The 13,418-nt window shown below is 36.6% G+C and overlaps 3 protein-coding genes across 3 annotated transcripts; 1 reads left to right on the forward strand and 2 right to left on the reverse strand.

Annotated features, from left to right (window-relative positions):
• Positions 1 to 115: 115 nt before the first annotated feature.
• Positions 116 to 2,241, reverse strand: LOC114544741 (52 kDa repressor of the inhibitor of the protein kinase-like; the record flags this gene model as incomplete). Its single annotated transcript, XM_028563292.1, has 2 exons — positions 2,152 to 2,241; positions 116 to 1,819 (listed from the first exon to the last, which is right to left on the reverse strand). Coding segments are annotated over exons 1-2 (1,794 nt in total), but the record flags the coding sequence as incomplete, so codon positions are not given.
• On the reverse strand, positions 2,241 to 3,945 carry LOC114544742. Its single transcript, XM_028563293.1, has 2 exons — positions 3,716 to 3,945; positions 2,241 to 2,718 (listed from the first exon to the last, which is right to left on the reverse strand). The coding sequence occupies exons 1-2, from the start codon at positions 3,943 to 3,945 to the stop codon at positions 2,241 to 2,243; spliced, it is 708 nt and encodes a 235-aa protein (XP_028419094.1).
• Positions 3,946 to 7,317: 3,372 nt separating this feature from the next.
• Positions 7,318 to 12,527, forward strand: LOC114544743. The gene is made up of 8 exons (XM_028563294.1): positions 7,318 to 7,496; positions 9,093 to 9,235; positions 10,173 to 10,186; positions 10,439 to 10,626; positions 11,095 to 11,245; positions 11,609 to 11,674; positions 12,308 to 12,376; positions 12,424 to 12,527. Exons 1-8 carry the CDS (start codon positions 7,347 to 7,349, stop codon positions 12,525 to 12,527), a joined length of 885 nt encoding a protein of 294 aa, XP_028419095.1. The 5' UTR covers positions 7,318 to 7,346.
• The last annotated feature ends 891 nt before the right edge of the window (positions 12,528 to 13,418 follow it).

Here is a 13,418-nt window from a genome sequence, read left to right on the forward strand (position 1 = left end):
TAGATAAGAACATTTTTTGGCAAACCATACACTGCATCCATAAGGTCAAGGTTTGTCTCGAGAATCGTGTTTGGATTTCCGATTTAAGATGATCCAAAAAGGGCACACTAATTACTCTACGGTAATATTGTGACGGTGTATCAGCTGGTGTGTTAGCGCGGTGTTGTTGCCTCCCTGTCGTTCTTGGCTGATCTGGTTGAGTTCCAACACTGGTTCCCATGGATTCAGCTTCTTTGTACCACGAGTCGTGTTCTGCGTCCACGTCATTTCTCATTTTCTCTAGATGAACGTAAAGAGCGGATACTTTTTCTCTAGCTGCTCCAGCATCAATAGCGGATTCCTGCAGTTGAACCGTGAGCGGTTGAGTCACCAGAAGACATTTTGAAACCACAACTAACGCGACAATGAATGGAAAGGACACGGTTGCTGAATATAAAGAAACAGCTTTTCGGACAGAATCTGGATTCCAATTGTCGCCGACATTGTCACGAATGATTTCCAAGCATCTAATAATTGCAGGGAAAACCTCGATAAAAACACACAAACCATCGATTCTGGCCACCCATCTTGTTTTGCAAACATTTATCAGCCGTTTATGATTCGCTGTAGGAAGCATTTCGTGGATGGTCTTGACCAACAAATCAAAACGCTTCGGAGAAAAATTAAAGAACTCCGAGGCAACACGAACATGTTCCATCATATTCCTTACCAGTTGTTCTTTGCAGCAAGTGGCGACACAAAGGTTTAAACGGTGAGAGTTACAGTGAACATACAGAGCCTTCTTGTTGGTTTCTTGTATTCTAGCTGCTACTCCAGATAATCGCCCTGCCATGTTCCCAGCTCCATCATAACCCTGACCACGACAATCATCAATCGGCAAATTTTGGTCCCGAAGGAATTCTTCAATTGTAGCGGCAACAGCTTCACCAGACACACCCTTTTTGCACGGGACAAAGCCAAGAAACTCTTCTCTTATTTGACACTGCTTGTCTACAAACCGGATAACGATACTAAGCTGTTCTATGTTGCTACAATCTGATGCTTCGTCGGCGAGAATGGAGTAAAACCTTGCTTCGCGGATCTCATCAGTAAGTTTTTTGGTTATCATATCGCCACATATATCAATTATTTCATTCTGAGTGGTTTTTGATTTGTAGGTCATGTTCTTAGGAGTGCTTTTGAAAAGTTCCTCAAGAGTCTTACCAGCACACATTGCACCGTACTTTAGGATTTCAATGAAATTACCACAGTTAACCTCATCTGACAGATAGTTCGAAGAATCATCTCTATGTCCACGCAAGGGAATATTTTGCCTGCCACAAAGAACGATTGCTCCGATAATGGGTCTCAGAAGTTTTCTGTTTTCCTCTATCTGCTGCCTTTTCATATCATCCAACATAACATCAATGGGTGCAGACCTTTGCTCCATATGAGATCTTAGTACTGCTGCACGCGCTGTGGCTGCTTTGTGAAGTGGTGACTTCTCGGAATGCTCCCTGAATTTAGCGGGTGCGACCTGCCATGTGGTGAATGGGGTTTTAAAAAGCCTTTGCAACTTACTCGTATTGTGCATCCCAGTACATTCTGAACCAAACAGCACGCAGTTTATGCAGAAAGCTCCATTCAACTTTTGCGAGTACGTCAGCCACGGAAACAACTTGATCCAATCCAAGCGAAACTTCCTGCCGTTTACCAAAGGAAATGGAAAGTTTGTAGATGGTACCCAAACGTTGCAAAGAACCTCGTACTTCTGCGTATCAGTTAAGGAGTTGCTGTTGACAAAGTTAGCTATATCATTTGGGAACACGATGTTTCGGATCTTGAACATTCAGGTACGTGTTCTGAAACCAATGAACTAGGTACACGTTTTTTAGACAAAAGATTCGGCTTTGGAATATCTTCGTCGTCACTTTCCTCGGCAAACTTTCTTTTTTTAGGGAATAGCTTGTCAAGAATGGTCTGCTTCTTTTTAACTGGTTGCGATGAAGAAGAGTTTCTTGCGGGTACAAAGGCAGAGGAAGTTGCCACAGGCACAGTACTACATAACGGTGGCGGCGTTTGCTTGGTAGGCGGCGTAACATTTCGTACTTGTGTCGAACTGATATTAATACCTGGTGAAACTTTCTTCATAACAAAGTGTCGAACACCTACCTTACTGCTGCTTTCTTTTGCTTCACAAAGAGCAACATAGTGATTTTTGGTCGCAGGAACTTTACCAAGCTTGGAATAATCCATAGGCATTAATGCACAACGAAATAAATGATTTTCTGATCTGAAATTGATGTTGCTATTTCTCGCGGATATATAGTGCAGTTAAACATTGTAGACAGGGAGTCAATTTTTTCTTCATTAGGTGTAATTGGAAAATACGACTCGATTGGACGTTTAACAACACTTGATAGGGAAAGAAGACAAATAAAAGAACTCCATTGATGATTCATTGCGTTGCTGTATGCTTCAGTGAGTATTGGTGCGCAAGGATCTTCTTTTGTTACAGAACCAAGAGCAATATCAGACAAACACATTGCAAAAGTATTTGCAATGGAACTAAACGCACCTTTTTTGTGCTGCTGCTCAATAATGGGATGTTTAGCATAAAACGAAGAATTTAAAAAAAGTTCAATGCTTGTCAGACAACGCAGGTAAGACGCCAGAGACTCGTTGCCACACAATGCAATGGAACATGCATTGTACAAGCAATTGCCATCTCCAGTAGTCCTAAATATGGGAAATACAGAAAACTATGTACTGTTTTTGCATACAAAAAGATATAATAAGTGGGACCCTTAAGCTATGCACTGACACACTAAGGGGAGCTGAAATTCAAACTCCACTATTTGAGTGTGAGCATGAATGAGCTTTTAGAATACAGGTGTTAAAAAATTCAAGTTAATAACTCTATCAATACACTGTACATTTGTGGAAATTGCTCAAAGACAAAATTATGTAATTAACCTACTTAGTTACTTTATTAATCTTTATCTATCTTCACATTTATCTATAATGTTACTTTGACATTTGGTTCCACATCCACTTATTGCACATATATTTCAGGACATTTATAAATAATTTCAATTAATCTAGGTAAATCCTGTATTTTAGTTAGTTGTCAGTAATTAATAATTACACATTTATAAATTAAGCTTGTGTGACCAATGGTGCTACGAATCTCTTACTGTAATTAATCAGTGGTATTATTTTTATGTGCCAATTAATAGCTTGCAGTACCATGTGTAGGTAAGCAAATACAAAATACACTATCGCAGCCAGGAAGCAGGCTTTATTGTCTATATGTAATTCTAAATTATGATAACTTGATTACTGTGCTGTTGAGGAAATACTATGGTTTACTATTATGGGTATGTGATTATAGTGTAATTCGAAACTCTGTTAGCAGTTACCACTGTATATATACACATATAGACAACAGAGTCAGACAACAGCCTGTGCAGGTATAATTTCACACGAATAAGTTCATGAACACTGCAGTGTCTAAGATAAAACACTGCAGGGTCTAAGATATAAATATATAGCATATTAACTCACATATTTCTTCAATAATATACACACATGACACATATTACATGGCTATTAAATTACGATGAGAGGCCATTGTTCTGTATTTTTTATACATAAGCAAAATATGGTAATATATTCGACAAGAATGAAATGTGTAAACAATTTACATATTTAATATATTATTCATAAGACTGACCTGACAGGAAGGTGATTTAAACAGCGTTGTTGTTCGCTTCGCGGGAACTGCAAATGCGAAAAATCGCACACCAAAACCTTTCGATCATCCGAGACGTTCCTTAGCGATTCCTCCACGACCACTTTCTCACACAGGGATTTAACAGAGGCTATTTTATTCGCCTTTTCGTCAAACGAAATACGTTCGTTCAGTATACAAAGAAGCTCGTCAAGTGGGTCTGTAGAAGCCATGTCTACTTAGTAACTACCGCGTCTATTCACTCTATTGATTACAAGTCAAGTCAACGAGGAGCGGCAAATACGATTATACGACAACAAGTCAACTTCATCATTCTGAAGTCGAAGCGACTATTGCAAACAGTAGCAGTTTGCTTCATTTTGATTGGCTTGCTCCGTCTGAGCGTAGCAAACCAATCAGAATGCTGTATTTGCGAATTTTTGCAGCGGTCAGTTTCAATATGACCACTGCAAAAATTTGTAAATACAGCGCTATCATTGGTTTGCTACAGTTAGATGGGGCAAGCCAATCAGAATGAGGCAAATGCTACAGTTTGCAATGACTTGCTTCGACTTCAGAACGATGTGATATAGCAATTGCCGTAAAACCCGCAAATACGGGCAATATAATGCTAATTTCGGGCAGAAATTTGATAAAAACCCGAATTTAATCATCCAAAATGAAATAAAAACTATTTCAATATACCGGATTACCAGGTAATTTTGTAAATTTCAAATATGAAATTATTAGCAATTATTTCGTTTTCCAAAGGTACACCCTGGAAAAAAATATGTCGGTAAAATCTGACCGTAGCATATGCTACGGTTGCAACGGTCTGAATCCGCCCCTGATTATAATACAGCTCAGTGGTGCAATCCCATTGGAACCACATAAACAACAACATACTTTTAAAAAGTAGTTGTAATCAAAGATTAAAGCAAATGTGTTCAATTTTTATTACCAAATTAAATTTGTACCGTTAATTTTCTATTGTCTCTTTTTTGCTAACAGCCTTAGCACGAAATATATAGCTCTACTGCATAATTATGGCCAGGACAATGAATGTAGGACTAAACGAGACAACTACAAGGCTCGGTTGAAGTGTCTTTAGTGTCAATAACAAAACATTTGAAAAAAGATTACGACTACAGAATGACTGTGGAACAAAATGTGAACAACTTGTTCAAAGTTCATTACATAAACACATAGCTAATAATTCATTAAAGTTCATGAATATTTTATGCTATTTGAGAATATTAAAAGCAAAGTTCTTTTCTGTACTGTTTGGTAATATTTAGCGTTTTGGTAAAAAGAACGTAAACATAATTATTGCTTTTATAACATTTAATAACAGGGTAAAGTTTTTTAATTGATGGCGATTAATGTCACTCGTCCGTGCGTATGCCATAGAACTACATATTTAATCTTAAATATCACTGATTTGATAATTGTTATCAAATGTGAAGTTGAATACTTGCTGCTTTGATAATAATGCAATAAGTATACCATCTTGGTAGATGGACGTTTGCAGAAAGTGATGTCAAAATATTTCAGGCAGTTTGAATTTGACATATCGTCCATAAGTTTCTCTTTCAACACATTTAATAAAACCTAGACCCTAATTATTAAAACTGTTAAAATAAATTCAAAAAACTAAAACTTAAAACCATGGCAAATAAAATATATTTCGCTGATTCTCAGCCTCTTCAGTTTGACGCCATGTTAAATAATAATAAGTCAATACTTCATGTCTTCTGACTGAAACGTTTTCCCTCCTATTACTTCATGTACAAACCATAAAAGCATCCCACAGTTCAAAACGTCTGGTTGGGTACACGAAAAGAGTTCCATTCCGTTTTCGAATTGATCAGTGATTGTGGTAACGCTTTATCTATTCTCACACTTTCGCTAATTTGCCTTAACATAGCATCCTTAGAAAATATACCTGTAACGTTCATGCGAAAACTCTGACATCTACCCCCATGTTTCTCCTTACAATGTTTCCAAAGTACTGAGTGTTCATCCTTGCTACTTAGTGACTTTCTGTGTTCAGTCCCTCTCAGGTATGCACTCCGTGATGACTCCCCGATATACATATTTCCACACTCATTACAAAGTATCTCATACGTCACCCCCTGCCGATCACAAGGCCCTTTTCCCCCTGTTGTGCACACTAAACAATCCATTTTCTTGCAATGACGGTCTTTCAATGGGTTCGATCTTTGCAACATCGTCTTTAAACTTTCACCAACCTTCTCGATCACTCTAACCTTAAAACCTTGGCTCTGTATCTCTCGTTCGTATGCTTTCTTCAACCGTGATCCTGGTGTTGCCGGGACAAAAATAACAGACTCACTACCATCCTTCTTATACCAACTGACTTCCTTTCTAAGCTTCTCTTGCTCTCTTTCTTTCTTCTTCCAACCTTTTGGTCGATGAACCGGTCTTTCACCTTTTCGTTCAGCTTCTTCCATCACTCTATATGCTTTAAGTGCTGAATCGACAACCTCGTACCTGAATTTCTTGGTATATCCAGAAAACTGCATTCGTAACACGATTTCCTCAATATGTCTAACAACCACCTCCCATGGTAGAAGCCTACTACAACCTAACATCACTCGTAAAACCTCCTGCGTTAGTACAGTTCTCTTTACGGCCCAAGGTAACATTGATCTTGCATTCACTAGTGCCTTTGATGCCATATCTTTACCGTAAAACTCATGCAAGATAACCGCCACTCGCTTCGTTCTTCCATTATGTTCCTTTTCCCTGGTCTCCACCCATACTTTCGTATCCAAGATTGGAATCTTACCGTCTTTGTGTCTCGACGGGTAATCGACATCCAATCTAATTGATGGATGGATATCATCTCCTATTTCCTTAATTATCATCATTGTTCTCTCATCGGCACTTATACTTCTATCCTCCATGACTAACTGTTCATCTATGTGTATTTTGCCATTCTCATATCTCATTCCAGGGGGTGTTGCTCTCGTAGCTATATTGATGTCATCAACATATCTTTCATTCAGTTTCTTTATAACCCCATACTTTTGCAACCTCGTTGTAAACTCCTTGTCCCACCAGATCATAAAAACCTGGGCTAAGACCCCAGTTAGCTGCAAGCCAATAGGGCCACCCCTAGTCTGTTTCCTAATTTCATTATCAAAGGTGTACACATGATTATTCATAATTACTGTGAGCACCATCCTCATTGCTTCCCTAAACATCACACGTTTTGTGTACTCATCAGGCCCCTTAGTGGGCATGTTCTATAGTTTAAACCGTTCCTCTTTCTTCCCCTCCTTACTACGGGCAATAAGGGTCGGTGGTCACCCGATTAGCACCTCATTACACATATATAAGCAGGTTTCATTATCTCTCATTGCCCGTATGTAAGTGCTAACGAAAGATCTGCTGTACCTGCTGGCGCGCTGCCTTCAGAGCAGGCTGGAGTCGACTGACCTTCGTTCCGTTAAAAACCGCGAAACTATAAAATTTGCGCCAGTTTTCCGTGTTCGCCAATCGCCATATTGCTTTGATAGTGTTGCACTGTAGTCGCGGCTGTCGCGCACGTTTACTGATTTGCATTTCGCCGAATATTAAAATAAAATAAGTAACTGAATTATTCATAATGGAAGTAGAAAGATTGTCAATAACGGATGCACAAAAACAAGTTCTTGTGGATTTTTATGAGAGAGGAATGGTTTCAACCAAGAAAGGTTTGGCTGAATTACATGTTGAATGTGCTAGTGCTTGTGGCTTGTCTGAAACCCAAGTAAAAGTAAGTTTGTATAAATGATACAAATAATAAAACAATGAAACAACGCTGTGTATACTGTTAAACATGTTAAGATATAATATTGGTAGGTCAAAACAATAGATAAACTAATATTTGCAAAATATCTTTTGCACACCGTCAAATATTTAATTTGCATAATCATATAAACCACAGGGCACAGGCTATAGCAGCTAGTCATTCAGCAATTTATACGTCAAGGCAGGCAAATAAGGATATATATTAAAATTGAGAGGATATTTGCTGTATTTTGTCGAATATATTTATATGAACTCCAGAAGATTTTATGTTTATAGTGTAAGACTAATCAACCTCTAATAGAAACATTTTTTTTCAAACTTTACCTTGAACAGGGGCCCTTTAATTGTTACATATACCTTTATTTAAAACCTGACTCACTCACACTCACTGAGTAAGAGATCACAATCACCTCATAACCAATTTCTATGGAATCTATAATGGTATTTTTGCTCCAGTAGATGTAATAATTTTGAATATTTCACCCAAATTAAATCTTGCTATTGTTGGTGTTTGATTCATTGTGCAATTTCTACAATTTACTACACAATTTTGCACCCAACAAATTCTGGAAAGAATAGTAATGAATTAATGGTTAATATATTGTTCCGAGACATCAACCCATAGCGTAGCATTGTGCCCTGATGCTCCCTACTTTAATTGGTATTTTACTTTGTCTAACACCAGACAATTTTATTCATCAAGGGGTGACTGGAAATTTCATTTGCCATTTGTACTGCAGTTGAAGTATTCACATGTATAGCCTTACACTTTAACATTTCTCACACCAAAACCAACCCCAACCCACACTGTAAACCCCAACCTTAACATTGGTTGGACATCAAAATGTTAAAACATTGCAAGAAAAAAAATTGAAAAATATATGAAGAAACTAACCTATAATCTAGAGTACTTGGTGCACAATAGCCAGGAAAAATTTAAATGTTAATTAAGTTGAGTGCTGGAAGTTCAATTAACCAACAATTAATTGTTACTATTATACATTATAGTAGTGAAAGCAATTTGATTGGCTAATAGTTGACAGATAAATCGCGCAATCACGCAAAATTCAGTTCTGCTAGCAGATAACTGAGTTATCTGCAAGTGAACCTGCGGTGGTTAACAAGCGGTATTCATTTGAATGCATTTATATATTAATAATTGATGAATTTTTGGATGTTGCTATTAAATAAGGTTTTTCATTTGTTAATGCTTATGTTTACTATTCTTCAAATGTATAATAAAACCTTTAAATTTTATTGAATTCGGTTTTTGTGATATGCAGAGGCTCGGCTCATAATGCTTACCGAGACCTTGATAACTCTGCATATCACACTGTCTGTGATTATAAACTGTATTTTATTACAAATGGCAATGAAAACTGCTTATTTAACAATGGACTGCATTGTCCGGCTCGATTTCAAACTGTTTTTTCTATGCAATCAAGCTAGTTTTGGAAGGGTTTATTGTATGTGTTGTACAGTACCTTAATCTAATACCAACCTGACATTTTTGTGCTTCGTTTTTCATGGGATAATCACTTTAGTTTACCTTATTTTTTAGAACTGGATAAGTAATTATAAAGCTAGCAAACGATCCTCTGGTGAACCTAGGCAAAATGCTAGTAAATCAGTTCTAATTCGGAAAAGGAGTGGCTATAATGTTTTTGCCAAGGAACAACTTGCTGAAGGTAAATTAAATCTGAAGTATCATTGTGATGTACCATTAATAAATGTAAAAAAAACTGATAAGAAGAGAGGATAACATATGGGCTTCAATCGGTATGATTATATTGATGATATACAGGATGTATCAAAAAAATTCGAATCCAACTTTGACAAGCTGCTGTGTATAAAATACTAAAGTAAACGATATAATTTTTATATGGCAACAAAGATTAGCTTATTTAGTTTACGATTATACCTTTTTTATATCGACACAACCAAAACTGGCCGAGTTATCGTCTTTTAAAAATTGTTGCTCAAAATCAAATTTTTCCGCCGATGGGAATTCGAAATGAGACCTCCAGACAAAAGAAAATGCAAATTTAATTAATGGAGGCATTGTGTTCTTCAAACTTCTATCGTTGAACATTGAATAAGCAGAATTTTTGCGATAAATTTGCGTTTTAGTTTTCAGTAATGATTAGATTTTAAAGCCCTTTGGGACTAATTTTCAATAAAACAAACGTCCAATTCCCATCGGCGGAATATTGTGATTTTTATGAACTTTTTTTGTTGAACCAGTACTTCTTCATTTTTCAACTAAATTACACGTACAACGTGTCATTTGAAAGAGAAATAAATGAACTTAACAATCGTGTAAAAATCAACCAAATTTGTCAAATATATTTTGCATTATTACACGCAAAATTTCGATTCGAATTTTTTTGATACACCCTGTATATTAAAAAACCACAGTGCATCCTACAATTAGATTTCACATACACGTTACTCAATTAGGCAAGTCAGGTTTTATGTTAATAAAATTTCAAATGTGGGTTGCCAGTGTAGGTACATAGATTCTTTGCCGGATAAATTTTCGGTTGATATATAGGATAACTACCTCAAAAATATAACGATCAATCGCGTTATACTGCATCGTAATTAACACTTTACTAATAATTCCCGTTATATTTTTTAGGTTTTTAACATTAAGTGGGTTAGAAAAAACCCCACCAGTTTATCTTGTTAATACATTAAGCTGTCATGACGTCAAATGCATGCACAGGGACAGCATTTTGACCACTTACTTTTACTTTTGATCTGTACAATATTTGCTGAAAAGTAGCCATCCGTTTTTGCAAGATCCAGCTGATACAGACATAGTATCATTCACTGTAGTATGTATATGCTATTGTGTACTATTATGTACTGCCATTGTGTACTGTATATAACATTTTGTACTAGTAAATTTAGGAGACTCCAAGAGCAAGAAACAAAAGTTCTCTGAACTTGGTGCGAAGTGGAAGGACTTGACAGATGGTCAAAAAGAGGAATATAGAGGGAAAGTTCGGAGTCTGAATGATTCCGATGTTGCGGAAGGATTCACTGATAGGCAGAGAAGTAAAAGAATTGTTAACAATTTAATGAAGGAGGTAATGTTATTATTAAGTATAAGTGTATTTACTCTGTATCTCACAGTTTTTTACTACAAATAGTTATAGTGTATTAGTGCACATACAGTGCTCATTCAGTATGGAATAGTCGTTCTAAACCAAAAACGATTTAAATAGTAACGAATTTTTTACGCGACTTGGTGGAGTAAAAATTTCTCTGTATGAAATCGCTGTGTATGAGTGCTACCTGAAAATCTCGAAACGTCGAAGACTCTCTTGTTTTTCTCAGGTAGTTTACTTATGCAGACACAGCGAATTCTCTGATTTCTACAAGCTACCTACACGTTCGAAGTTAATATGTACCGTGTGTTATATGAATGTGTGTGAATTCACATGACATGTGATTACGTGAAACCACATGTGAATGAAAACACATGCATGTGATTCGAATTTAGGGCACTACAATGAGTCCTGAATTGAGCCTAATCAATATTTATCAACACTCAGGTTGCAGAACTTGATAATATAGATGGAGTCGAATGCCTGGTTATCTGTGTGGAAGGTGGCAATATATATCATGCCTCAACAAAATTGGGCCAAAAGTTTCTTGAAGAATATCCGGATACCTGTACAAAGTTTGGAAATGTCATTCAAAATGGTAAAGTGTCGGCACCGTTCACTTCGTGGAATGCGACTGTTAATCTTTGTGCTCCATAACATGAGTCACCTGTTTGACATGAACATTTATACCCAATTTATAATTTTTGAAAACTTATTACATGCCTATTTAAATTTGGTCCAGTCTACCGAGGGCATAAAATGGGCGAAGGTGTTTAGAGATGCAATCATCTGAATGAGTGAATAATTCAGATACAGTAAAACAGGGGGGAATTTTGTTTTAGGCCGATCAGCGCATTCTAATGTCAGGTTATCTTTATTTGGCTTTGTATACACTAGAGAAATAGTAAATGACAGAGATTTCGTTGCATATAATGTGATACTTTTAAAATTATTTTTTCAGTCTCCCTTAATAACAAGATAGATGTGAGCGACAAAATGATTAGAACAATATTTAACAAAAAGTATAGTAAGTACATTCTATATTTGACGTCTTTCCTCTAATATTTCAAAAATGCAGTATTTATATATGAATTTATATATATACATAAAAATGCTGTTATATTCACTACTGTTTCTTTGTGAAATTAGATATGGTTCACCTTTATAAAGGAAGCTTTATTTACAATTGCATAGACCACTTTCATGACTGAGAGGAATTTAAATATTCTTTTATGAACATCTTAATAAGCCTTGCTGGCAAAGTTTCTATGACTGAAAAGGAATAGAGTTCTTCAACAAAAACGACGCCAACCGGTCCTATAAAAATGCACATAAAAAGAATATTTCATTTCGTCTCTGAATTACTGATGAATGTGGCCTTTTATAAAGATGCCTAAAAATAAGTAAATCTCTCTACTTTTTATGTGTGTTATATACTATGTTGTACAAGTGCTATACACTAGTGTATATGAGAATTCCTCATAGAGACATTACGAAAAAATAGAATTCACTTAATTCTTCATCGTCTTTGTGTTAACACGTATCAGCGATACGAGCACGGGTTCAACTCCCGTGGGATGATACTATTTATCTGTGAATTCTATCTGACGCTACAAAAAAAGTCAGAATACAAAATTAATATAATATCGTTATTTTTAAGGTACATTAGTTGGCAAGGCTTCACCCTTGCCGTATTCAGCAGCAAAATCTCTTGGACTAAAGTTTAATGGTTTGCCGTCCGAACTCATAGACGAATTGGGTTGTTATCCAAAACAGCCAAACCATTACGGGGCACAACAAGAGCGAAGATTGTGGGAGAGAAGAAACTCCTTTTCTTTTTCTTTGCAATCACACATGGAAATAATCAATACTGCAAGTAACAATGCATCATCTTCTTCAACTTCATCAAATGTCAGTTCGTCAACTAGTACTGATCCACTTTTGCCTCCATCTACGTTACCTCCAATGACTGCATCTGATCACCAAGTCCCACTTTCTACTAGCCTAAGACCGAGTACATCAGGGGAAACAATTAGTACGCCTTCACAATCCCAGCCTCAAGACCATTCTTTCCTCGCTCCCATTAACCAACCTGACATGCAGCTCCCTAGTCAGTCTTTGTCAAAGAATGACGGCCAAGAACTAATTGTTTCTCAAATTATTGAGCAAACAATTTTTTTAAATGCTTCAAATGGGCTTTCACTACAGCTTAAGGAAGGTTAGCTAAAATTTTTATTCCCCTTCGTGAAGTCCGAAACTGATGCGATTTAGAATTTTTTAATGTTCATCAATGTTCTGCCTAGTTATCAAAAGTTTTTATTCGCTTGATTGGTTGCCCCACCAAGGCAGTGACATTTATCCTATATAATCATTTTTAAATTTCATATTTTGGTGCACGAATTTGATCATTGCAACGTCTTATGGGTACCCAACTGCGCCAGTAAAAATGGGTGCTTGTGAAAGCAGTATAATGTTATGTATATGTCTGAATTGAATGTCTGAATTGATCGCCGGTAACGCCGGTCCATTACGGGAAAGTGCCGGCCTTTACGGGAAATTTCACGGGAAGTGACGCTTGCCATATAATAATACGCGATAATCACCTAAGTGCTGTTGAGTTTATTTGTTTCTTGTTTCACGGAAAGAGCAGAATTAGCTATAAGCATGATAAACAAAACCTGTTTATTTAGCCGATTCTTCTTTTTTGTGAAGCAATAAACAAATAAACTTAATGGCACTTAGCAACATTACCCATTGCATGTTCCAAACAG

The sequence above is a fragment of the Dendronephthya gigantea genome, unplaced genomic scaffold (assembly GCF_004324835.1).
Source record: "Dendronephthya gigantea isolate DGI-Jeju-01 unplaced genomic scaffold, DenGig_1.0 000930F, whole genome shotgun sequence".
NCBI classification, from domain to species: Eukaryota; Metazoa; Cnidaria; class Anthozoa; order Malacalcyonacea; family Nephtheidae; genus Dendronephthya; species Dendronephthya gigantea.

Bases quoted from the DNA above. Each gene is read 5' to 3' on its own strand.
- LOC114544742 (XM_028563293.1), bottom strand. From the start codon at position 3,945: ATGGCTTCTACAGACCCACTTGACGAGCTTCTTTGTATACTGAACGAA. The intron at 2,719-3,715 runs GTCAGTCTTATG...TCCCATATTTAG, and splicing joins TTAAATCACCTTCCTGTCAG to GACTACTGGAGATGGCAATT.
- LOC114544743 (XM_028563294.1), top strand. From the start codon at position 7,347: ATGGAAGTAGAAAGATTGTCAATAACGGATGCACAAAAACAAGTTCTT. The intron at 7,497-9,092 runs GTAAGTTTGTAT...CTTATTTTTTAG, and splicing joins TGTCTGAAACCCAAGTAAAA to AACTGGATAAGTAATTATAA. The intron at 11,246-11,608 runs GTAAAGTGTCGG...TTATTTTTTCAG, and splicing joins TGGAAATGTCATTCAAAATG to TCTCCCTTAATAACAAGATA.